Here is a 27,696-nt window from a genome sequence, read left to right as displayed (position 1 = left end):
TTAGTGCATAAAAGATGCATATATGATACTATATTGTAGAGTGACAATACAATGATCGAGTTTTATGGTAATTCAGTATGCACAAAGAGAATCTAAAGGAGCCGATGGACATAAATAATCTTCTTAGACTTTATTTGCATAGGAAGAACACTAATTCTTGGCTCAATATATGCCAAAAGTAGATCCAATTATCGAAAAAGTTTTATCGAAAATATCGTGGTAGGCGTTCTAGTAATGGATGATAATTTCACACCATCAATGGAATACTTCCACAATTATGTGATCAATGAACAATTGTATGTAGTCAAGAAGATCCTACTAGGTAGTGACACATGCCATTGAGTTGTCAACAAAGACTTGCATAAATATATGCACACTCAAGTGTCATAGGGCTAGAATTTTAGTTTCACAAATATGGCCTTAGGCGATTCCTTAGCTTTAAATCCGCCTAAGTCTAACTTACTTTCGAAAGTGAGAATTTACAAATGAAATTCTCCAAGGCACCGAAATAAAGTAAAAGAAAAATCAAAACAAGGAAGCAACAAAAGAACTGAAAAGCCACAAGAAAGCAATGCACACAAGGGAGTAAATACTCTCAAATATATTCAAAAACTATAAATGGAATAAAGTTATTACAAATGAAAGAGGAGGGCTCTATTTATAGTTGAGTTTCTCCAAATTTAATGATACAGATTGAGTTACATCAATGGCTGAGATTAGTGTCTATCTACAAGATGAGAGTCCCTAGGGATTTAAAATCTATGCATTCTTATCCTTTAGAATTTATAATAATTATCCTAGTAAAAATATAAGTTATTGGAGTGTTTACATTTTAACCATGATCTAAGTAGATTAGCCTTGAGTCTTTTCCAAGCAATAGGTCAGTCCTGTTGGGCTATATGACCCTAAGTGAACACAAAAGGTCTAAAATGTGTGCATCAGTTGCAAGCTCCTTTGCGCGACCTATGACACAAGTAGGATGTCTTTTAGTGTTCTTGAACCTGAATGTCCAACTCCATTATTATATTAGTTTGGTGATGATGGTAATCCTTCTTACTGATCTCATTCTTTGATGAGGATGTAACCTTGTGGATATTTTAGGTATCAGACCTCCCTTTCTACAAATATTGACTAACTTGAGCAGCTTGTTCACACCTTATTATCTCTAATCATTACTTCATTATTTAGCGAGAAACCCTTCAATGATTAGTTTTCTTTTGTCCCACTAACATTTGAAGTAAGTCAATCTAGCTTTTTGTTATAGGATAAAATAAAGGTGAGGCTGAAGCTCTAGTGCAACCCTTTCAAGGGTGGAATCTAGCACATAACCTTATGGAATCTCATAGCTATGCGAAGAATGTACTTTTATTTAATTAGATTTTATGTATTTTATTAATAATTTAGTTTTGTATTTGATTGAATGTTATACAAACATTAAGAAAATACTAACAAACTAAAGAGAGTTTAATAACATTTAAATTACATCACATAACATTTTACAAATAACAAAGCACGTCATCAACATTCTGACCAATAAACTAATATAGTTATAGGAGTAGAGTAAAAAAATTAGTCATCTAACTCAATATCAAAATAATAGAACCACAAAATAACTAAACAACTATTATTTTTAGTGCACATTTATTTAGCTAACTTAGAGGGTCTCCATTCTCTTAGAGCATGTCGTATACTATAGTTTTTCTAAAAATTTTAATTACAGTACCATACATCATATTTTCTCACTTAATTCATAAAAATTTGAAAAAAAATGTCATATATTGTAAGTGGTTCTATTATGTATAATATTTAGCATACTTAGTTTTAATTCAAAGGCAACATTTTCAAATAAATTCTTATATTTTCCCTTTCAACTTAATTGCATGTGTAGTTAAATCAATATCATTAAGATACAACTAGTTGTTTACTAATTTTCTCTAAGCTTATAAAAGTCAAAAAATAAAAATAAAGAACATATGAATTATAAAATATTACAAATAATGAAAAAATGAAAACAAATATTTACATGATAACAACAATGTGAAATATGTAGTAACATTTTGGAATAGTGAATTTGAAAGGAAAGAGTTTGAAGTTGTAAATTTTGAGAGTAAAATCGAAATTGTTGAAATTTGAATGAATTTAAAGTTTTAGGGAGTGGTGGGGGTGGAAGGAGGGATAAAGGAATCTAAACTTGACAGTACATCTATGGGTGATGAGCTCCAGATAATATCATGTCATTAACAAAAATGAATAAATGTACAAAATTTTTGATGAAATCTTTAAAAAAAACAGTTGTCAAAATTAGTGTAAGATCATGTTATTTACTCAATAATGGAAATTAGATTCAACAAAAAAATATCTTAAATAATACTCATGCATATCAAGATTAGGCCAATTATTCAAGTGGACCATAATTGTAACCTCTCCAACCCAACCTAGACATTATGGCTGAATTGTGAAGACCACATAAGCCACCAATGTGACTAAATGACCCTATTGTACTTTGAAAACTTAGATACTCTCTTTTAAGAAAACTCGTGGTTTGGTCTTGTGTCAATTTGGAAAATGTTCTTTATTTGAGTCAACCGTTCTCAAGTCATTTTCTTAGAGATAGTGAGGTTTTAGAAAAACATGTTGTGCATCATTTCATCCAACAAAATTCTAACAACTTATGTTGTAGCGGAAAACTTAGTTTTAAAAAAAAATTAGTTAAGTATCATGCATTGTCTGATTTCAAAACACATCTTTAAATACAATCAATGAAATAAGTATGCATCCATAAAACCCCAAAATGAAGAAAACCCCAAACCACAGTCCAAAAATCAAATAAACCTTAATAAAATTTTAAACAACATAAATGTTTAGTCCATCGTATGTTAGCATAGTCTTGAGCATTACCAGAGATGTTTGAAACTATGGGGTGAGCTAACTAGCTCAGTTTGAGTCTAAAATAGTAAGAACACTCAATTATTCATACAGATAGCAATCGATAAATTAATGCAACAAAATACATAACATAAAATATTATCATATGAGTGTGTCATGGACAGAATACAATGCAAAATGATTTCCTACCCAACCATCCGCTATACTCCACGAGTTCCCCAGAACCCATTTACCAAACTCCAAACATTGTGAGTTGTGGTCGATGTGGTTAAACCACCATTATAAACAATGTAGTTATACTGCCAATCAATATGCAATATAATCTCCATTCTTCTTATTATTCCCAGTGCAGTGCACTGACAACATTAATGCGACTTAATCTATCGTCGTTATTCCATGAAACTCCTCTGTCATCCACAAGATCCCACCCCAAGCACATGCATTATGCCATACAAGATACAAACAAGTACATGTTTCCATTACAATCACATTTTAGTAGCATGCTTTACACGCCTTCATTATACCATCCATTTCCATTCAGTGGTAACACTTATCAAGCGTTCGATTTCATAATCAATTTGATGAAATCTCACATACCTCAGATTCATAATTATTTCATAAGCAATTTAACATGCTACGAAAGTAAATTTTCAGTGCATGTATAGCAACTTTTAGTTAGTTCATTCCATGGCATCTCACTCAAACATACAATTTGAACTTTCAAAATTTAATTCCATAATAATACATGCTATACAAACAACTAGAAACATTTAACAATCAACCAATCATGTTATATCATATCATTTTTAAATAATCAGTTTTGCATTCACACAATTTGTTAGGGCTCGAAATGTATATGGTTCGACCACCTTTAAGTTACTTACTTAGTAATTTAATCAACATTGTCCAACAAGCTTAATTACCACATTAAATACTAAAAATTCATATTTATCATTTATTTTATTATGTAACGCCCCAAAATTCTTAGATTTGATTCTGTTAAAAATGTGGCACACAAGTGTCTTTGCTTCAGTGGTTAAGTGTTCTAGGTGTGTGTGTGAGGTCCTAAGTTCAAGCTCTAGCTTGGGAAAATTTTGGTATTTTTTATGAATAAAGCCTTAACTGGGTTCAATAGGCTTATATTTTATTGTTTGTTAAAGCATATAAGAATGGGCCTGCGGGTCTAGTGGTTAAGTAAATGTTGGAGTGTTGGAGGTCCTGTGTTCGATTCCCTGCTTCGGCTTTATTTTTGTGCTGTTGCGGGGAAGAGTTTGAGTGGGATTAGGAATCTGAGAAATGAGTAGTTAGTGGAGGCAATTAAGGAGAAAAATATTGGGGGTTATCAGTTTCAGTCAAGATTGATTTCTTTTCTCAAAATTCAGCCTTTCACCCTTGTTTCTCTAGTTTTGTTGCCATTTTTCCCTCTTCCCAATCCCTCTTCCCAATCCCTCCTTTTGCTGGCCAATTTTTATTTCTAATCTTGCATAAAATCATTTTCTTTTTGTGGTTAAGTTTCTACAACTCATTGTTTCGATCTTTTCATCATGTTGGGGATATTCAAAGGACAGAAAACCTCTAATTAATGTTTTAGGGTGTGCAAAACTCGATTAATCGACTGAAGGTAATGTTTCTGTACTAGAGTGCTCGGGGGTGTCTTAGCTACAAATCTATACCAGGTGTGTACTCGATTGCACAAAAAATGAGGTTTCAGCGGAAGCTGAAACCCTCACTGTCGACACCACACAGGCGTGTGGTCACCTGTGTGGGAGGCCGTGTGATGAAACACGGGCGCGTGGTCGAGAAACTAAGCCGTCCGCACTTGACATTGGCACAAGGCACCACCGTGTGATGGACGGAGAGGCCGTGTGTGAGACACGAGCCCTACCATTTGGGTCGTGTGGGCCACACGAGCGTGTGGGCCCATACAAGTAAGCCATAAGGGCATATGGAATTCTGGGTCAGGCCGTGTGATCCACACGGCTAAGGCCAATTTGGGCCATGTGGGTAATAAACGCCAAATTATACATATTTTTTCCCCAAATACTTAGCATATTTATGGATGTTTATTACTAGATTTGTGAATTTTGGTGCTCTTAATCCGGTTATTTCATGTTTTGTACTCAGGAGAGCACCAAGAGTCAAAAGGAGTTAAAAAAGAGCAAAAAAGGTACAAAACGGACCAAATCGAGAAGATGACACGGCTTAAGCCCTGCCACACGGATAGCTCACACGCCCGTGTCTTTCGAGGGTGTCGACCAAGGCTTTCACGATTCACACGGCCTGGCCATTGACCCACACGGCTGTGTAAAATTTAACGGATCGAACATGACCTGACAATCACGTCACACGGTTGTGGCACACGAGCGTTTCCCTTTTTCAAGAAGCTGTATTTTACACGGAAAAGGATACTTAGGGAGGAAGAAAGCCACTCCAAAGCTATCTAAACACCCTAAGTATGACTTAGAAAGGGGGTTTCCCTCCAGAACTTTTCTGGAGTATAAAACCACAAGCCGGGAATTACTTGAAGGAAGTCAGACGATCCATCCCAAAAGCTGGAGCTACTCCAAGACTGAAGATCTCTCTCAGAATTCCTTCAGGGGTTTTAGAGTTTTCTTTATTTTTTGTTATTTTCATACTTTTGAGATGTACTCTTATTTTATTATGAACTAAACCCCTTAGATACCTAAGGGGGTTGAAACCTATGATGGATCTTGTTATTATTATCTGAACTGTATGATAAATACTTGATTTGTTCTTAATTACGTGTTCTTAATGCTTGAGTTAATATTCCGGGTATTAATTCATGATTTGATGTGCTTATGCAGAGGAGCAAAAGTCCCTGTCTAAGAGTAGATTTGGCATAATTAAGCGGAGTTGATCGAACGCCTAGAAATAGGGTTACAAGATTTTGCCGGATGAGGGTGAAACCTAATATGGGAGTCCATAGATTGATTTACTGCTTCCCTAAGGGTTTTAATTAAGAAAGAGATTTCAATTAATTCAACTGAGGGTTAAACGTTATTAGTCTAGAAAGAGATAATATTATAGGTTAGGGAGTCTCACGAATCAAGTCAAGTGAATAAATTGTCTGGTTCAGAGTCAGATAACAAGTGAAATCTAGGTGGATTCCTCCTTGGGTGTCGTCTTTATCAATTACTTTTCTTCAAGTTTTTTTCCAAATTTTCTCTTTGCTTTAGTTTAATTAGTTTGGTTAATTAGTTTAATAAACAACCCCTCTTTATTTCTAGGTTAAATAATAAAAAGATAGTTATTACTAGTACTTTTGGTTCCCTTGGGTATGATATCCCAGTCTTGCCATTACTATACTATTGTTTGATAGGTGCGCTTGCCTTTTCGTCGTGATAATAGTTAGTCTAGGTTTGATCTTTATTATAAATATTTATTACTTGTTATGAATCACGCAATCAAGTTTTTGGCGCCATTGCCAGGGAACTAAAATATTAGGAACACTCAATTTTTATTACTTTAGCCATTTATTTTTTCTTGCAATTTGATTATTACTAATTAATTTACTTTTTCTTTCTCTTGGCAGGTTTTCCTAGTTTATGACTAGAAGAAACCCGTCAGGATCATTACTTTTTGATGAAGAAATCGATCGCACAGTTCGTAGAAACCAAAGAGAAATAAGGCGAAGCTTAAGATACATAGAGAACGAACAAGAAGATGATACTTAACCTCTAACCGAAGAGATGGCTGAAAACCAAGGCAATCAACCACCTCCTGCAATTACGGCTAATCAAAATCCTGCTCCACGTACTATGTATGATTATGCTAAACCTTCTCTAACAGGAACTGAATCTAGCATAGTTAGACCGGCTGTAGCTGCAAATACTTTTGAAATGAAACCTAACACAATTCAAATGATACAGCAGTTTGTTCAGTTTGATGGTTTGCAGGATGAAGATCCCAATGCTCACTTAGCAAATTTTCTAGAGTTTTACGATACATTTAAAATCAATGGCGTTTTTGATGATTCCATTCGTCTTCAGTTATTTCCTTTTTCATTGAGGAACAAAGCTAAACAGTGGTTGAACTCGTTACCACGAGGGTCAATTACTACTTGGGAACAAATGACCGAAAAATTTCTACTAAAATATTTTCCGCCGATTAAAACGACTAAGTTACATAATGATATTTCTTCTTTTGTGTAGATGGACTTAGAAACATTTTACGATGCATGGGAGAGATACAAGGATCTATTACGAAGGTGCCCTCATCATGGGTTACCTCTATGGCTGCAAGTTCAAACGTTTTACAATGGGGTGAATCCCTCAACAAGATAGATGATTGACGCAGCTGCTGGAGGAACCATCAACAATAAAACACCTGAAGAGACTTATGAATTCATTGAAAAAATGTCACTGAATAATTATCAGTGGCAAGTCATGAGGACTAAGCCAACAAAAATGGCCGGCGTTTATAACGTCGACTCAATTACTATGCTATCAAATCAGGTAGAACTTCTCAATAAAAAGACTGATGGTTTACTTGGTTCTACGCAGGTACATCCAGTAATGAGATGTGACTCAAGTGGAGGAGGTGTGCATATAGAATATCAATCCTTCAATCCCACAACATAAGAGGAACAAGTCAACTATATGGGTAATAATAACTTTAGATCTCAAAATAACCCATACAGTAATACTTATAATGCAGGTTGTAGGAACTACCCAAATTTCTCCTGGAGTGGTCAAGGGAATCAAAAGCCACAAAATCCTCAGGGTTTTAAACAGCCACCTTATCAACAATAGAAGAAAACGAACCTTGAGGAGATGCTCTCAAAATTCATATCAATGTCAGAAACCCGTTTCCAAAATACCGAGACAGCACTTAAAAATCAACAAGCATCGACCCAAGGACTCGAAACTCAGATAGGCCAGCTATCCAAACTAATCTCCAAACGACCACAAGGTAGCTTACCAAGTAATACTGAACCTAACTCAAGGGAACACCTCAACGCAATTAGTACTCAAGATAAGGAAGAATTCATTGCGCCTGAGCCAGAATTGATGCAAGAAACTGTGGTGAGCAAAGGTAAAAGTGGGGTAAGTCATAACAAAATAGTGAATGAAGAATATAGACCTTGTGTCCCATACCCTAACGGGACAAGAAAAGACCGCTCAGATGAACAATTCGGTAAATTCCTCAAACTTTTGAAAAAATTACATATTAACTTACCATTTATTGAAGTTTTGTCGCAGATGCCAAATGCAATGAAATTTTTAAAAGAGCTTTTAGTAAATAAGCAGAAGTTGGATGAAGCCTCACATGTGGAGCTAAACACAGTCTGCTCAGCTATTCTATAGAATAAGCTACCCCACAAATTGAAAGATCTAGGGAGTTTTACAATTCCTTGCTTAATTGGTAGTTTATATATAAGTCATGCATTAGCTGATTTAGGGGCTAGTATTAACGTCATGCCTTATAAAATGTTTAAGCAACTAGGTCTTTGGAAATCTAAACAAACTAGGATGAGCATTCAATTGGTAGATAAAACTATAAGATTCCCTAGGGGTATTATTGAAGATGTACTCGTGAAAGTAGATAAGTTCATATTCCCCGTTGATTTCGTTGTTCTAGACATAGAGGAGGATAATAACACCCTTTTGATTTTAGGGAGGCCCTTTTTAGCAACTGCTAAAACAATTATTAATGTAGGAGACGACACGATCACCCTTCAAGCTCGTAATTCTAGCATCACATCGAACATTGAAGGTAATAGTCCACACCAATCTACTAAAACTGACAATATGACTTTGCAGAAATTGAGCTTCAAAAAAGTTCACGAGACATGTTCCAGAAATGATAGAGGACACATTCATAAAGAACGAAGGCTACGGATAGAGGAGCTAGACGAATGACGAGCACACAAACCGAGAACACATAATAAACCAAAACTACGCCAAAACAAGGCCGATACCTCTCCAAATCAACTTAAGGTTGGCGATAAAGTCTTACTAGATGCCGCAGATCCTCACATTGTCACTACCAAACCAAATAAGGAAATCCCTCTTACGGTACTCAGTATTTTCCATTCGGTATGGTGGAGGTGAGTCATCCCAAGTTCGGCAATTTTAAGGTAAACAACACCCGATTAAAACCCTATTTTGATGAGATTGATAGTAGGAATGAGGAGTATAAACTCCTCGAACCACCCTGACCATTCACTAGAGAGGTAAGTCGAGCTTAGACTATTAATAAGCGCTTCTCGAGAGGCAACCCGAGCACTAACATATTTTGATTTCTTTATTTTTAATTTCTAACACTTTAAATCATTAACTTTATCTTTGAATTGCAAAGTTTTTCAGCACACACGGCCAGGCACATGGGCGTGCCTAAAGCCGTGGCCAAACAGGGGAAGAGATACGGCCGTGCGATACGGCCGTGTGGAAGCAGGACATGATTTCCCCAAAACAAGGGATGCGATAAATCCCCATGGCCGTGCGACATGGCCGTGGATGAACTTGATAGGTGAACACGGGCGTGGGATTAGAAAAACACGGGCGTACCAGGGGCAAGGCTCGATTTTGTTTCTTCGACACGGGCGTAAGACACGCCCATACCATTAAGCCGTGGACAACAATACACAGGCATGGTACCCTAGCACACAGGCCTGGGAGAAGCGAACAAAGCTAGGCACGACCGTGCGACATGGCCGTGTGCCACACACGCCTAAGATAAACTGGCGTGGGATAGTAGCCGGGCACTACTTAAATTGTAAAATTTGAAAAACACGGGCTCACCTTTAGAGCACACGAGCGTGACCTTGGGCCGTGTGGCCCTCCCCTATATAAGCAAACCACTGTTCATCTTCTTCCCCATTTCAAAACCCTAGCCGAAATTTATCCTTCTCCACTCCCTAACCCCTATTCCGGCCACCATTCCCCAGATTCTCATTTCCCCAACCCCTAAACCATCCTGAAATCCATTCCCCCTGCATTAATCTTCACTTTCCCATCTCTTTTCCCTCTATTTTCCCTCCACACGGCTGTACCCCCACGCCACACGCCCGTGCTCGCCTCTAACACGCCCATGCGCCACCCTACAGCTGCTTTTGGTTCACTTTCTCACCCTTGTTTTTCCAATCTGTGTTGCTACATTGGTATTCTTTATGCCTTACACAGATATTGTTACTGTTACCAATTTGTTCTTAATAATTTAGGAATTTGCTTTACTATTTTCTATATTTGAAATGTTAAAGCTACTAAATAGCATATACTAGTTTTAAGATTCTTGCTTAATTACTGAGGCATCTTTGATTCCAGTAAATGTTTCTGAATAGTCATATAAATTTTTCACCTCTCGCTTGATATCGTTAAATGTTAACACATCTTGGAACTACTGTCATAAGATTATATCAATGCTCATACATTTTCAGATACATTATGTCATCATCGAGAGGCAAGAAGGTCGCGGTCCCATCCTAAAAAAGACGTAGAGGACGGGGTTCTTCCTCGGTACGTACTACAGCCAAAGTTCAGCACCTGTTCTTTAAGTTTTCGCAAGCTTCGCAGGAGGAGCTATTTCACATACTATGCGCGCGACCCCTCACTACAGGTCGTTGCATCGATTGGGATACCGTGGAGCAAGTCCAGCTAACTGATGCCATCCGCGCCCTCTTGTCCACAGACCCATGGGAATGGTTCTTTGCTATTACGAGCTAACTTTAGAATTATGCTCTACTTTTCATCTACAGGTGGTGATGACGAAAAATGACGACCCCGGCACCATTCAATTCCAATTAGGCGGTCTAGTTCACGCGATGAGTGTCCCAGAGTTTGGGGTCGCTCTGAGACTTTACACCGATGAGTTTATGGAGGAGGACATGAATGCACTACCATGCAATATCCACATTTCTCCCTCCTTGTGCTGGAAGGCTTTGGCACCAGTCTTTTCCACTTACGACCCCAGCCGCTCGAAGGCCTCAGCTCTTGCCCCTTCCCTACCCTATCTCCATGCCATATTGGCACACACTTTGACCAGAAAGAGAGAGAGCACCGGCGTCGTCAACACCCACGACGCCTACTATTTATGGTGTATGGCGAATGCACATGTGACTGACTTGGCATACTTTATCCCTTTCGCCATTCGCCATCGACCGAGCGGCATCAAAAGGGAGTAATCTCTATTGGCCCCTACGTGACGTGCCTCGCTAGACACTTCGGCCTCCTCAACACCGTCGCCCATTCATCAGCGCTTACATTGATAGGTCAGATGTCCCCATAGGGCATCACGACTATGTTACACATGAGGATGATCGAGCGCCAACGTGGGACCGATCCTCCTCAGTACCGTCTCATTCATGCCATTGATGAGGAAGATCTTGAGGACGTTCCTGATGATGCCTCCCACAGCATGAGGAGCCTTCTACCACGCCACCTAGGGAGCGACCAGTTCATGCGGCTGCTTCATTGGCACACATTTTTGACCGACTCGCTTACTTCGAGCAGTATTGTACTATACAGTTCGAGATGATTCACGAGTGAGATCAGCGACGTGATAGATAGATAGACGACATGCAGGCCATGATGCAGCAGTTGTGCCAACACTTTCACATCGCCGCTCCAGCGCCACCACCTGAGGGCCCCACTGATGAGGATCATTGAATCCTCCTATCTTTTTATTTTTATTTTAATTTTAATTTTAATTTTAATTTAATTATTTTCTTTTGAAAGACATATCTATATTAGTAAATTTTACTTTCTTCATTTTTCTGGTATTTCTAACAAGTAATCCCACTACGCTTTCTTCCACACCCACTCTTAATAAAGCTTTTCATGATTCTACAGACTTCCAAGCAAAGCTATTAGGAATATCTTACAGAATGAGGAAAAAAATAGGAAACAATACCTCATGAGTGCCATGTTCAACGACCCAATTTCTTCATCTAGCAACGAACAATGGCATCTACCACTTTCCCCAAACACTCCAGCTTCAGAATCAAGCTCCGCATCCACAAACCAGAGAGTTTCACCTCTTTTCCTCTTATGATTTTCTTTATTTTGAACATTCTATCTTTGTACATTGAGGGCAATGTACATTTTAAGTGTAGGGGGTGAACATGAAAATGCTGCCTAACTTTTTGCATTATTCTCAAATCCCTGAATTTGGTCTTGTGCTGAAGTGATTTTCTCATAATATTGATCGAATGAATTTTGATTGATCTATAATTATTATTGATATGTCATGAATTAGATCATGGGAATTATGTATGATTACTTGATTATAGGACATTAGAGAATCGAGCATGATAAATTGATATTTTAAGAACTAAAATTTTTAGATTATTTTCCTAAATTGAGGTATTATCTTGAAATCTTAAGTATACAGGAATGACATCACAAACCCAAATTTTTGGTGAGATTTTTTAGCCTTTTGAGCATATAGCTTTCTTTCTTGCTCACTTCTTTTGTAGTTTGAGTATGTCAACATTGAACTGTTATTCTAGAACTTGCTTCAATTATACATGTCGAGATCACACGTATGATTTGATATACTGAGATGATAAAGGCACTTAGGATTTAACCCACTTACTCTATAAAAAGCCGTCTCACATAATTAAACCCTTAGTGAACCCCTTTGAGCCTACTAACCCTTTTTTATTGAGTAACCCTCATCATTAACCCATTAACCCATTATTGTTGAAATCCTCTTACTTAATTTAATTTTTTTTATCGAGATTAAATTTAATATTTTTACCTCACTATGTTCACCATTTTTTGTTACTGAATCATGAAGTATGATTTCTATATTGTATTAACTTGATTTGTTCTTAAAAAAAAAACTCTGTATTATTATTGTAATCCTCAGCAAGTTAAAGTTGTCATAAAAAGAAAAGAGAGCTCATGTAATATAGTTCTAGATATTTGTTTGTGATTTAGTAATTAAGTTTTTGATGGTGGGGTAATATATTGAAATTATCTCGATTCTAACATTTTTCTTTTCAGCTTGTATCCATACCCGTAACCTAAACCCCGTTACAACCATGCAAAGACCTTTTGATTTGTGTATCATATCATTTACAAGTGGTGGAGATTTAATTTTCATGCAAGCCTATGGTAATAACTTCTCATGTTAGACAATCGAGTACTTAAACTTGAACCTTAAACACTTTGAGTGATTTGAATAAATCTTTAGTGAGGATGTCATCTCTTGTATATTTAGGACTAAAGTTAATTACTTAGAGGAAGGAGATTACCTATGATTTTATTATCAAATTATTCGATTTAGATTGTTTGATGCTCTTAATGCCCTTATAGTTGAATTCTCACTGTATGATTTTTTGTGGAATAATTTGTAACATTATCAGTAATGATTATGTGATTGAAAGGAATGAATTCGAGTAGTAAATGAGAGTTTTTCTTAAGGACAAGCAAATGCTTAAGTGTGGGGGTATTTGATAAACGCCAAATTATACATATTTTTACCTCAAATACTTAGCATATTTATGGATGTTTATTACTAGATTTGTGGATTTTGGTGCTTTTAATCCGATTATTTCATGTTTTGTACTCAGGAGAGCACCAAGAGTCAGAAGGAGCGAAAAATGAGCAAAAAAGGTACAAAACGGACCAAATCGAGAAGATGACACGGCCTAAGCCTTGCCACACGGGCAGCTCACACGCCCTTATCTTTCGAGGGTGTCGACCAAGGCTTTCATGATTCACACGGCCTGGCCATTGACCTACACGACCATGTGCAATTTAACGGATTGAACAAGGCCTGGCAATCACGTCACACGGCCGTGGCACACAGGCGTGTCCCTTTTTCAAGAAGCTGTATCTTACATGAAAAAGGATACTTAAGGAGGAAGAAAGCCAATCCAAAGCCTATATAAACACCCTAAGTATGACTTAGAAAGGGGTCTCCGTCAAGAACTTTTCTAGAGTATAAAACCACACGCCGGGAATTACTTGAAGGAAGCCAAACGATCCATCCCAAAAGCCGGAGCTACTCCAAGACTGAAGATCTGTCTCAAAATTCCTTCAGGGGTTTTAGAGTTTTCTTTATGTTTTGTTATTTTCATACTTTTAAGATGTACTATTATTTTATGATGAACTAAACCTCTTAAATACCTAAGGGGGTTGAAACCTATGATGGATCTTGTTATTATTATCTGAACTGTATGATAAATACTTGATTTGTTCTTAATTATGTGTTCTTAATGCTTGAGTTAATTTCCGGGTATTAATTCATGATTTGATGTGCTTATGCAGAGGAGCAAAAGTCCCTGTCTAAGAGTAGATTTGGCATAATTAAGCGAGTTGATCGAACGCCTAGAAATAGGGTTACGAGATTTTGCCGGATGAGGGTGAAACCTAATATAGGAGTCCATAGATCGATTTACTGCTTCCCTAGGGGTTTTAATGAAGAAAGAGATTTCAATTAATTCAACTGAGGGTTAGACGTTATTAGTCTCGAAAGAGATAATAATATAGGTTAGGGAGTCTCACGAATCAAGTCAAGTGAATAAATCGTCTAGTTCAAAGTCAGATAACAAGTGAAATCTCGGTGGATTCCTCCTTGGGTGTCGTCTTTATCAATTACTTTTCTTCAAGTCTTTTTCCAAATTTTCTCTTTGCTTTAGTTTAATTAGTTTAGTTATTTAGTTTAATAAACAACCCCTCTTTATTTCTAGGTTAATAATAAAAAGATAGTTATTACTAGTACTTTTGGTTCCCTTGGGTACGATATCCCGGTCTTGCCATTACTATACTATTGTTTGATAGGTGCGCTTTCCTTTTCGTCGTGATAATAGTTAGTCTAGGTTTGATCTTCATTATAAATATTTATTACTTGTTACAAATCACGCGATCAGTGGGCCACACGGACGTGTAGGTACATACGGGTAGGCCACATGGGCGTGTGAGCCCAATTTTTTGAAATAATTCGTAAGGTTTCACGGGTCGCTCAAGTCAACTGTGTCCTACTGTAGGGTCGGTAAGCATTACCTTGACCCTTGATTCTGTGATCTAACATGAGATGTATGTATTAAGCATGCTACTATTAGCTTGTGTATCTGACCAATTGTATGATTTTTTAAGTTGCATTATAGTATGTCATATTAGTATGTTGCATTGCATAGGGGGTTGAGTTGATGATATTTTAGAGGAAGTGTCTGAAAGGCTTTAAGTCTGTTATTTGGCAGCTCAGCTACATTATTCTGTTTATGTGTCGCATTTCGGTACAGTATGGTGTGTAGGGTTGGGTGGGTTGATTATATCCCCACATGGTGTGTAGGGCTAGACGGAGATAGTGTGTAGTGGCTGGTGGGTAAGATTTTGATATTCTGATCTGCATTCCATGTTTGATTGGGTTAAGGCCCTATTGTTTATATATCTGATTCTGTATCTAAATGGGCTAATGCCCGAATTGATTCTGTGATGGGCTCTGGCCCCAAACTATATTCTGATGTAAGTTAGTATGCATGTTTATTTGTAGGAATTACGCACTACGTTTGCGAAAACTCACCCTTTTTTGTTTATCTATCCAGGTAATCCCCAACCTTAGACGGATCGGAGCAACGGAGGACTTAGCGGTGGCCACACGGTTTTCTCTTCACTCGGACTGTTTTTTGTTTACTTATGATTTAATTTTTATTTGGGGAAAATTTAATGTAATTAAGACCATTATGGAATTTTGCATAATTTGGGATTTTACAATGTTTTATGGTTTTCACTGCTAGTGGTAGGAAAATTCATATTTTCAAAAGGATCAAACGTTTTACTAAACTCCCACGTATACGAAAATGGTTCTAAAGCTTCCACAAAGTATGTCGCTTTGGAATATGGTTAATGGTTTGGAAATAAATGACACGATTCAGAAATTAACATAAGATAATGAAAAGTTGTGTAACCCGAGAAAGAGTTTTTTTTTCACATCGTTACGATTTCAAAAGCACTATCATGTGATATTGTCAGATTTGGCCATAACGTCTGGGTTAGGTTTGGGGTGTTACATTTAGTGGTATTAGAGCCAGGTTATAAAACTCAGCTGTGGATTTAGGTTTTAAAGATTTGTTTTAAAGAAATGATTTATAAATAAGTAGAAATATTTTTGGAATAAGTATGTTGTACAACGAGTCTTCGGAACCGATCCTATAAGTTCTTGAAACTCTGTTTAAAATTGTCTGAAAGTACGATTAAAATGTACTAAAACTACTTTAGGTAGTATATTACGCTGAAAACAATCTAAGTAGTGTAAACTGAAAACTGTAGTGAGACTACTACTTACGATAACCGACTCTGAACATTCTAATACTGTTCTGCATAAAATATCTGTTAATAAATATCAGAACTGTAACTAATGTATAAAACTATTAATACAGATAAATTCTTAATTATACGATGAGCACAAGAGGTACTCGCAGACGCGATACTAGAGGCCGAGGCAGAGGCCGTAGAGGGGCTCAAGCTGGGTCTTCATCATCTAGAAATCTACCTAATCTGGATATCAGCGAGACGCCGGTTTCACCTGCTATAGAGACTGGGTCTCATGATCAGACGGCCAGGGATGACACATTATCCTAGGCTATGCTGAGGATATTAGAGAGGGTTACTGGGACCAATATCGGATTTGGGGGCCGTGGGTCGATTACAGAATGACTCTGATCTAACAGGGCTCAGTTATTCAAAGGTGTCGCTGGAGTCGCCCCTAACGTGGCCGAGTATTGGATGGAGGCCACAAAGAGAATTACGGACGACCTAGATTTTACTACTGAGTAGAAGCTTAAAGGAACTGTATCTCTGCTTCGTGATAAGGCGTACCAGTGGTGGTTGATGGTTAAGGGGGGCACCTAGCCCGACCGACTGACATGGGATCTCTTTAAGGCAGCCTTCTAGGGCAAGTACATGGGAGCCAATTATATTGAAGCTAGGAGGTAGGAGTTCTTTAATTTCACTCATGGAGATTGTTCAGTGGCTGAGTATGAGGCCGAGCTCCTGAGGTTGAACCGTTATGTGTGAGGCATGGTGGCGACCGAGTATAAGCATTGTGTCCAATTTGAAGATAGTATCAAAGACAGTTTGTGAGTTCTGATAGCTCTGTAGAGGGAGCGTAATTTTTATGGCCTAATTGAGAAGGCGAAGATCGCCGAAGAAGTAAAGTGTACTGAGCACCAAAATCGAGACAGAGGTAAGACTAAGAAGGATTCAGAGCCCTCGAATTTTGAGATGAGTCCTAAGAAAAATGTCAGATCTGATGGGCCAGTGAGAGTTGGGCTTCTTGCTACATCTACTGAGGTGGAACTTTGTGGACATTGTGGTAGACGCCATCCGGGCGAGTGTTGGAGGACTACTGGGGCATGTTTGAGATGTGGGTTGATTGAGCACCATGTTCGGGATTGTCTATTAAGGACCGATCAGATGCAAGCTATGGGTACTGGTACTGCGCTGCCACCGAGGGTAGTTCAGCAGCCATCTAGGGGCCAAGGTCAGACCAGGGGTGGTAGCAACATGGGCTGAGTTCAGAGAGTATCGGGCAGAGGTACTGGGTATGCAGAAACGAGACAACCTGCACTAGTTTATGCTGCTTGTCGCCGTGAGGACCAAAATGCTACGAATGTCATTACGGGTACATTTTTAATATTTGATGTACCTTATTTGGCATTAATAAACATAGGCTCTACACACTCATATGTAGCTAGTACCGTGTCTAAAACCTCGGGGATTCCGGTTGAGAGTATTTCTAGTGAGGTGTGGTGAGTCCATTGGGGCAGTCTACTGAGTGAGAAAACTATTTAGAGACGTTACACTAGAAGTCCAAGGGACAGTATTTCTGGCTGATCTAATGGAGTTTCCGTTTGGGGAGTTCGATCTGATCTTGGGAATGGACAGGCTAGTTAATCATCGTGTGAATCTGGATTGTGCGACGAAAAGGGTTATCTTGAGGACCGAAGAGGACAGTGAGGTAGTGGTGATTGGGGAACAACGTGACTACCTGACTAATATGATCTCAGCTTTGGTAGCAGAAAAGTTGGTTCGGAAAGGATGTGAGTCATTCTTGGCCTACATCAGTGTTTTTGATTCTGAGGACTCTTCGGTTAAGGACATTAGAACCGTGAGGGACTTTCCAGATGTATTTTCTGAGGAACTACTGAGGTTGCCTCCGAGCCGTGAATTAAAGTTTAGGATTGAGTTGATTTCTGGTACAGCTCCGGTGTCTATTGCCCATTACCAAATGGCATCGAAGAACTGTTAGACCGTGGGTTCATTCATCCCAATGTGTCTCCATAGGGAGCACCTGATCTATTTGTGAAAAAGAAAGATGGGACAATGAGGATGTGTATCGATTACCGTCAGTTGAACAAGTTAACGATCAAGAATAAGTACCTACTTCCGAGAATAGATGATTTATTTGACTAGTTCAGACGGGCTTCTATGTTTTCTAGGATCGATCTACAATCGGGATATCATCAGTTGAGAGTAAAGGTGGCTAACGTGTATAAGACAGCTTTTAGGACTCGATATGGACATTACGAGTTCCTAGTTATGCCCTTTGGTCTGACTAATGCACCAGTGGCATTTATGGACTTGATGAACTGAGCATTTCAGCCCTACCTAGATCAATTTGTAGTAGTGTTCATCGATGATATCTTGGTGTATTCTAAGTTTGAAGACGAGTACGATGAGCATCTTAGAGTGGTACTACGGACTCTTTGAGAGAAATAGTTTTGTGCGAAGTTCAGTAAATACGAGTTTTGGCTCCGAAAAGTATCTTTTTTGAGTCATGTGGTTTCTGTTGAGGGGATTCGTGTTGATCTTTGTAAGATTGAGGCTGTATTGGATTGGAAACAACTAAAGAATGTGTCTGAAATCCGTAGCTTTCTAGGGATAGTAGGGTATTATCGACGCTTCGTAGAAGGGTTCTCCTTGATCGCAGCTTCGTTGACTAAGCTTCTGCGTAAGGGATTTCTTTTCATTTGGACTGGTTCATAGCAGGAGAGCTTTAATAAGCTCAAAACTGTTCTGACACAGGCTCCTTTTCTAATACAGCCTGAGCCTGGTAAAGATTTCGTGGTATATAATGATGCGTCGCATGTGGGTCTAGTTTGCGTTCTGATGCAAGACAGTAAGGTGGTTGCTTATGTGTCTCATTAGCTCAAGATGAATTTGGAGTTGGCAGCGGTAGCCTTCGCTCTGAAAATTTAAAGGCACTATCTGTAAGGTGAAAAGTGTATTATCTACACTAATCATAAGAGCCTCAAATATCTCCTCACCCAGAAGGAGTTGAATCTTTAGCAGCGTAGATGGGTTGGGCTGCTTAAGGATTATGACTGCACCATCGAGTATCATTCTAGTAAGGCCAATGTGGTAGCCGATGCGTTAAGCTGTTGGGTTATGACCGATCTAAGAGCGATGTTTGCTCAACTTTATTTAACGATGGGAGTCTGTTGGCAGAACTTCAAGTGAAACCGACATGCATTGATCAAAATAGAGATTCCGTTCCCATCAGGTTGAAAGTGGTGTTACTACGAATTTTGAGATTAATAAGGATGGCGTATTGTGTTTCTACGGTCGGATTTGTGTATCAAATGATGAGGATTTGAGAATGTCGATTCTGAGGGAGGCGCATAGTAGCTCTTATACTCTACATCCTAGCGGGAATAAAATGTATCGAGATCTGCGAGAGTTGTACTGGTGTTCAGGGTTGAAGCGTGAAGTTACTAACTTCATTGCTCGTTGTTTGACTTGTCAATAGGTTAAGGTTGAGCATCAGTTACCTTTGGGTTTACTGTAACCGGTAAAAATACTATTATGGAAATGGGAGCGAGTAACGATGGACTTCGTTAGTGGGTTGCCTCTAACACCCACTAAGAAGGATTCTGTCTGGGTCATCGTGGATCGATTGGCCAAAACTGCTCACTCATCCTAGTTAGGACAAACTTTTCTCTTCAAAAGTTGGCTAACTTTACATGGCTGAAATAGTGAGACTTCATGGGGTACCTATCTCGATCATCTCTGTTAGGGATCCTCGTTTCACGTCTCGGTTCTGGAAGAAACTGCATGAGGCTCTGGGTTCAAGATTAGACTTCAGTACTGCTTTCTATCCTCAGATAGATGGTCAGTCGGAGAGGGTGATTCAGAGACTTGAAGATATGTTAGGAGCTGTGTGATTGACTTTCGAGGCAGTTGGAAGGACTATCTGCCGTTAGCCGATTTAGCCTATAATAACAACTTATAGTCTAGCATCCAGATGGCACCTTATGAGGCACTGTATCGTCGTAAGTGTCGCAGTCCCTTGTATTGGACTGAGTTAGGTGAACGATGGGTTCTGGGTCCCGAGTTAGTCTCTAAGACTGAGGAGAAGGTTCGACTAATTAGAGATTGTCTGAAAGCAGCTTCTGACAGACAGAAGTCTTATGCTAATCTGAGGAGACATAAGATCGAGTATTCTGTGGGAGGCTTTGTGTTTCTGAAGGTCTCGCCATGAAAGAAGGTTATGAGGTTCGGTCGCAAGGACAAGTTGAGCCCTAGGTTTATTGGGATGTACCGTTTTCTGAAGCGAGTGGGGCCAGTTGCATATCAGTTGGAACTACCTCCGAAGTTTGACCGCAATCATGATGTTTTTCACATTTCGATGTTGAGACGCTATCGCTCTGATCCTACGCATATTGTTCCGGTGGAGGACATTGAGGTTAGACCAGATCTGACGTTTAAGGAGGAGCAGGTCCAAATTCTGGATCGTGACATTAAAGTTCTACGAAGGAAGTCTATCCCCTTAGTGAAAGTGCTGTGGTGGAATCATAGCACCGAGGAGGCCATTTGGGAGCCGAAAGACTCGATGCATCAGCAGTATCCTCACATTTTCTGATCAAGTAAAATTTCGAGGAAGAAAATTTCTTTTAGGGGGTGGAGTTGTAACGCCCCAAAATTCTTAGATTTGATTCTGTTAAATGTGACACACAAGTGTATATATGCTTCAGTGGTTAAGTGTTTTGGGTGTGTGTGAGAGGTCCCAAGTTCAAGCTCTAGCTTGGGAAAATTTTGGTATTTTTTATGAATAAAGCCTTAACTGGGTTCAATAGGCTTATATTTTATTGTTTGTTAAAGCATATAAGAATGGGCCTGCGGGACTGGTGGTTAAGTAAGTGTTGGAGTGTTGGAAGTCCTGTGTTCGATTCCCTACTTCGGCTTTATTTTTATGCGGTTGCGGGGAAGAGTTTGAGTGAGGTTAGGAATCTGAGTAGTGGGTAGTTAGTGGAGGGAATTAAGGAGAAAAAGATTAGGGGTTATCAGTTTTAGTTAAGACTGATTTCTTTTCTCAAAATTCGGCCTTTCACTCTTGTTTTCTAGCTTTGCTACCATTTTTCCCTCTTCCCAATCCCTCCTCTTGTTGCTAATTTTTATCTCTAATCCTGCGTACAATCGTTTTCTTTTTGTGGTTAAGTTTTTACAACTCATTGTTTCGATCTTCTCGTCGTGTTGGGGATATTTAAAGGACATGAAATCTCTAATTAATATTTTAGGGTGTGTGAAACTCGATTGATCGAATGAAGGTAACGTTTCTGTACTACAGTGCTCGGGGGTGTCTTAGCTACAAATCTATACCAGGTGTGTACTCAATTGCACAAAAAATAAGGTTTTGGCGAAAGTTGAAACCCTCACTATCGACACCACACGGGCTTGTGGTCGCCTGTGCAGGAGGTCGTGTGACAGAACACAGGCGTGTGGTCGACAAACTAGGCCATGCGCACGTGACACGAGTGTATGATACAGTCGTGTGACGACCGGAGAGGCTGTGTGCGAGACACAGCCCCAATCATTTGGGTCGTGTGGGCCACACGGGCATGTGGAATTTTGGGCCAGGCCGTGTGATCCACACAGCTAAGGCCAATTTGGGCTGTGTGGGCCACACGGATGTGTGGGCACATACGGATAGGCCACATGGGCGTGTGAGCCCAATTTTCTGAAATAATTCGTAAGGTTGTACAGGTCGCCCAATTCGACTGTGACCTACCATAGGGTTGGTAAGCATTACTTAGACCCCTGATTTTGTTATCTGACATGAGATGTATGTATTAAGCATGTTACTCTTAGCATGTGCATCTGACCGATTATATGATCTGTTAAGTTCCATTATAGTATGTCATATTTGTATGTTGCATTGTATAGTGGGTTGAGTTGATGATATTTCGAAGGAAGCATCTGAAAGGCTTTAAGCTTGTTATCTGGCAGCTCAGCTGCATTATTCTGTTTATGTGCCGCATTTCAGTATAGTATGGTGTGTAGGGTTGGGTGGGTTGATTATATCCCCACATGGTGTGTAGGGCTAGAAGGAGATGGTGTGTAGTGGCTGGTGGGTAGGATTCTGATATACTGATCTGCATTCCATATCTGATTGGGCTGAGGCCCTGTTGTATATATATTTGATTCTGTATTTAAATGGGCTAAGACCCGAATTGATTCTGTGATGGGCTCTGGCCCCAAACTGTATTCTGATGTATGTTAGTATGCATATTTATCTGTGGGGATTACACACTGAGTTTGCGAAAACTCACCCTTTTCTGTTTTATCTGTTCAGGTAATCCCCAGCATTAGACTAATCAGAGCAGTGGAGGACTCATCGATGGCCACACAGTTTTCTCTTCACTTGGACTGTTTTCTGTTTACTTATGATTTAATTTTTATTTGGGAAAAATTTGATGTAATTAAGGCCATTACAGAATTTTGCTTAATTTGGGATTTTGCCATGTTTTATGATTTTCACTGCTAGTGGTAGGAAAACTCGGATTTTCAAAAGGATCAAACGTTTTACTAAACTCCCACGTATACAGAAATGGTTCTAAAGCTTTCACAAAGTATGTCATTTTGGAATATGGTTAACGGTTTGGAAATGAATGACACGATTTAGAAATTGACATAAGATAATGAAAAGTTGTGTAACCGGAGAAAATGTTTGTTTTTTTCGCATCGTTGTGATTTCAAAAGCACTATCATGTGACATCGCCAGATTCGACCATAACATCTAGGCCGGGTTTGGGGTGTTACATAGTAAGTTAGCACTGACACCATAATTTTGAAAATTGCAGCACTAAATCGTAAAATCTACACTTTCCCTCCTAAGCCTTAGATGAGCCTCTATCAAAAATCAGCATTTAATATGATAATATATGATTAATGAACAGTCTTAAAACACCCAAAGCGGTTCTACCTAATTAGTGTTACAAGCACAAAGTTTCAAATTTGAATTATCAAGCGGACTTACATTGTATTGATACGAAACGGCAGTGTGAATGGGATCCATAATCACTGCGGATCCGATATGTTTAAATAAGTACCTAAACATAATTAATACCCAAAAATCAGTAACCAAAAATCCTCCATCTAGACTTTAAAGAAATCGGCCAATTATTATCAAAGCGAAACAATGCAGGATCTCGCACAAATCTACACTTTGCACTACCCATTACCCATATCAGAGTTGTCTGATGAACATCTTGGTTAATTACTCATTTAGGAGCGTCTAAATCAAATCCAAACAGGGAAAAATACAAAAACTTACAATAGTAGGGGCGGCAACTGAAGAGAATGATGGTCCCAAAACAATGGTATTCTAAGGGGGTGGCAACACCATTTAAGACGACAGAAAGGGCAAAATTTGGAATGGCACAAGGAGGGATCTTTGGACAACCAAAAGGAAAAATTTTAAGGGATGAAATGAGATTTATTGGATGTAAGAAAATCAACAAAAAATCAGGACACAAAGTACAACAACAGAGAAAGAAAAAATAGGACTTACAGGCACTGAATCTAGCAAGGGAGTGGGGGTGACAGTGAATAATTAGGGGGCTGGTATGGGCAACTTAGGGATGGATTTAAGGTAGTAAAAATGGCTGGTTTAGGGGTAAAAATAACTAGAAAAGTTTCTAGAAAAATAAGGGTAAAAGTTTTTAAAAAAAAAAGGCGACACAATAATGGTGAAATTAGAGAGAAAGGAAGAAACTTTGAGAGAAAAATGAGAGAAAGTAGAGGAGTAGCTAGGGTTGAAAAAAATGACTAAAGGCTAAAAAATATGTAAAAAGTGGTATTTATACCTAGGTTACTAAGCTTGGACGACACAAAAATAGGGGGAAGGAGAAAAGTTAGTAAAATTAAACAATTTTGTAAGGGAAGGGAATCAAGTCCTAGATCTAATTGCATTGTCTCCTTGTTTTCCTTAACTACTAAGCCAATTACTCATCCTTGAAACAAATACAACCTTTAATCCAAAATTTTAGGATGTTACAACTCTCCCCCCCTTAAAAAAAAATTCAGCCTCAAAATTTACCTGATTCAAATAGATAAGGATATTGAAGTTGAATTGAGTATTCTGGCTCCCAAGTAGCCTCTTCAATGCCTTGATTCCTCCAAAGCACTTTAACAAAAGTGATTTGTTTCCTCCTAAAAACTTTGACCACACGGTCTAAAATCTGAACATGCTCCTCTTCAAACATTAAATCTGGTCTAACCTCGATCTCTTCAATTGGGACAACATGATAAGGGCTAGATTGATACTGTATCAACATCGAGACATGGAACACATCATGAATATGATTCAAATCAGGAGGCAACTCAAGATTATATGCCACTAGACCAGTCATTTTTAGTATCTTATAAGGTCCAATAAACTTAGGTCTCAACTTGCCTTTTCTACCAAATCTCAAAACTTTCGTTCATGGAGAGACCTTAAGAAAAAACTTGATCCCCCACACTGAACTTGATGTCCTTATGCTTTAAGTCAGCATAAAGTTTATGTCTGTCTGAAGTTGCCTTTAACTTTCCTGAATTAACCTAACTTTATCCTCCGTTTTCGTAACCAATTACGAACACCAATATTCAACCTAAAAACACCAATTTAGGTACTGGAATCCTAGCTATTAAGATTGTATTGAAAATCGACAAGGTGTGTAACGGAAATCCTAAAAAATAGCGAATGATGCGATGCTGAAAAGCCCATTATTGACGTCACAAGGTCGTGTGGGCCACACGGGTTGGGTTATGTGGGCCGTGTGGGCCACATGGACTTGAGGGCTATTTTTCTGTAAAATTTTATTAGTGTTGTATTTAAAGTACAATGCGATATTAGCCGCTTTGTAGGTTCTAAAATGTGATATGTATGTATTTGGAATATGAATTCTGATAATCTATCTCTGTTTATATGATTTCTAAAAGCATGATTTTATAATATGATATGTTAGCATGTATGACATGTATTTATCTGATATCTTATTAGTATTGCATGAGCATTGGATGAGATATTGATAAGACGGAGGCAGTGTTGGCAGTTTGATAATTTACCTTATCTGGTGTCTAAGACCACATATCTGTTCAGGTGGCATTGCCACACTTGTTTGTTTCTGCTAGCTTGACTACACTGTTCTTAAAAATGACTTAAAGTGTGTGGGGTTGGATGAGTATTTATTACCTTAATTGGTGTGTAAGGATGGACAAAGATGGTGTGTAGCAGATGGGGGTAGGATTTGATTTTGTATTTGATTATGCATCTGATTCTGTAACTGAACTACAACTGCATACCTATTTGTTAATTCATATGTTTTTGATTTACTTGTAGGGTTGAGTTTCACACTGGGCTAGTAAGCTCGCCCTTTGTTTTTATCCTTTCAGGTAATAAGCAAATATAAAACTAGTCGGCGTGAGGGAACTTGGGTTTGGATTCATTCGATAAATAGTTTAAACGAAGTTTATGATTTAATTTGGACTTTTCGGACTTTGGACTGTAAATCGTTTTGGACTTTTATTTTCGTTTATTTTTGTCTTGTTTTTTCCGGACTAAGAGGTATTATATTTCCATCTGCAAAATGATCTGTTACAAAATAAACCACAAATTTCAAAATCTTATAATTTAGTACATTCCACTACTAAACGAGATGATTATTTAAATTGTTTCTTGTAATAAAGTAATGATTTTAACAAGGATTTTCGCTAAAACTAGAAGATGATTTATCAAGATTAACATTGATTTATTACACGATTTCAAATTCAAATTCTGAGTTTTCAAATGAGTTTATGTAATTCTTTAATATTTGGCCATAACGTTCAAACCAAGTGTGGAATATTATATTATGTGTTTAATATTCGATCATTATTCAAAGAAAGAATCATATTTTATGACTATTTATTTACTTAAAGAATCATATTTTATGACTATTTATTTACTTCTTCTAAATAAAAAAATACTTTCACTTCTACTTTTTACAGAATAAACTTTGCTCAAACAAATTTACTGGCTGGGAATATTTGCGTTATAATAGCTAGCCAGTTGTTCCAGGCCTGACTTCTGTGTTGGATGCTGTAAGGGTATGTTTTGTCATGCTCATGCATACAGTTTGGGCCATAGGCCTGCAGCAAAGTGAAAGGAAAATCAGCGATAGAACTTTGAAAACCTTACATTGGAATTTGGAACGGTTTTTTTAATTATTTATGGGATTTGTCGACTTTTCTTTATGACTTTGCATGAAAATGATACGGTTGCTCCAACCCAGAACTTGGTACCAGCATAGCATTATAGTGGGAACTTGGTCTGTAGATTAGGAGCTACTAGTACTGGCTGGGGTGAAGATGATGTGGAGAAGTGGGGCCTATATGATGAGTTAAATTATCCAATGCAAAGCTCAAATAAGGCTGGAAAAAGTCGTTTTTTTCCCTCTGGTAACATGGATAAAATCCTTGTACAGGCCCAATTATGCCCGGCCTAAAACCAAAATACCCAAACCCAAATTACATCAGCTCAAACCACTAACTCTAGCCCAAACCAATAATAAAAAAACAGCAAAAAAGGAAAAACCCTGGTCACCCCCATGCCTTTTGCCACCCCATGCCTTTTGCCACCCCACGCCTCTGCAAGCACCATTCCCTGGCACCTCCATACCCTGCAAAGACAGAAGCAGACCAAACAGAATATGACAAAGATAAATAATATTTTCCTAGTTTTGTAATTGGCTATAAAGCCGAGAAAACCGATTTTAAAAAGAGGGGAGGATACTAAAAAAGGGGATTTTGGATATACAAGAAATATTGTATTTTTATGAACAAACAAAGAAATCAAAAAGGCAGAATAGAACCTAAAAGGTTTTGATCTTTCTTGTTATTTGTTTCTCTTCATTTTCTTGTTTGCTTTTATTTATTGTTTAAATACGAATCTAAAAAAAATCAAAAAGAAAAGGAAAACGAAGCCTTATCTTCGCATACGAGCCATCAGAGACCATCTCTTCTTCGTCAAAATCGAACCTTGAGATAGGTTTTTGGGGCTAAAAATCTTACCTTTTGGGAGAGGTTTAGAGTAAGAAAACAAAACGTCTCCATGGCGAGCTATCATCCATCGGTTTCAACGGTGGAAAGTAGCAGTCGAGTGATCGAAAAGGGAAGGGGAAAGCCTCAAAAATCTGCTGTTTTGAAACCCTAATAATTGGGTCTTCTATTTGTGGCTGAAAGGGAGAACAATCTGCCATTCAATGGCTTTTAATTTTGGGAATTAAATGAAACAATGCCGTTTCAGTTATTAAGGATGTGTGCCTATTGTTCAAAATGGGTCAATTCCGCGTCTGGTCCTCCCTTTTCGCGTAGTGATTCAATTGGCTTCCATTTGTTTTGTTTTTTTTTTAAAAAACTTCGGCATTTATAATTTACGCGCGTTTCGTTTTAGTCTGTAATGAAACGCAGTGTTTTGGGGCCTGGAATATTTCCATTTTTAGTCCTTGTATATTTGTACACATTACGCGTCGGTCCTTATTTTGTTATCTGCAGTTTATTATATTTATAAATCATCCTTTTATTTTAATGTGATTTTAGT

At 38.3% G+C, this 27,696-nt stretch overlaps 1 protein-coding gene, 1 long non-coding RNA gene and 1 other non-coding gene across 3 annotated transcripts; 1 reads left to right on the top strand and 2 right to left on the bottom strand.

The window, feature by feature from the left end:
• Window positions 1-7,026: 7,026 nt before the first annotated feature.
• LOC128296035 (small nucleolar RNA R71) lies at window positions 7,027-7,132 on the bottom strand. The gene has a single exon (XR_008286583.1). It is a non-coding gene; the product is annotated as a small nucleolar RNA R71 (small nucleolar RNA).
• A 13,214-nt stretch (window positions 7,133-20,346) lies between these two features.
• Window positions 20,347-20,718, top strand: LOC108476601 (uncharacterized). The gene has a single exon (XM_017778853.1). The coding sequence runs from the start codon at window positions 20,347-20,349 to the stop codon at window positions 20,716-20,718; it is 372 nt and encodes a 123-aa protein (XP_017634342.1).
• Window positions 20,719-26,523: 5,805 nt separating this feature from the next.
• On the bottom strand, window positions 26,524-27,470 carry LOC108481117 (uncharacterized). Its single transcript, XR_001870744.2, has 2 exons — window positions 27,168-27,470; window positions 26,524-26,776 (listed from the first exon to the last, which is right to left on the bottom strand). It is a non-coding gene; the product is annotated as an uncharacterized LOC108481117 (long non-coding RNA).
• Window positions 27,471-27,696: the final 226 nt, after the last annotated feature.

This window comes from Gossypium arboreum, chromosome 7 (assembly GCF_025698485.1).
Source record: "Gossypium arboreum isolate Shixiya-1 chromosome 7, ASM2569848v2, whole genome shotgun sequence".
Lineage (NCBI taxonomy): Eukaryota > Viridiplantae > Streptophyta > Magnoliopsida > Malvales > Malvaceae > Gossypium > Gossypium arboreum.
This window is presented reverse-complemented; position numbering and strand designations above follow the sequence as displayed.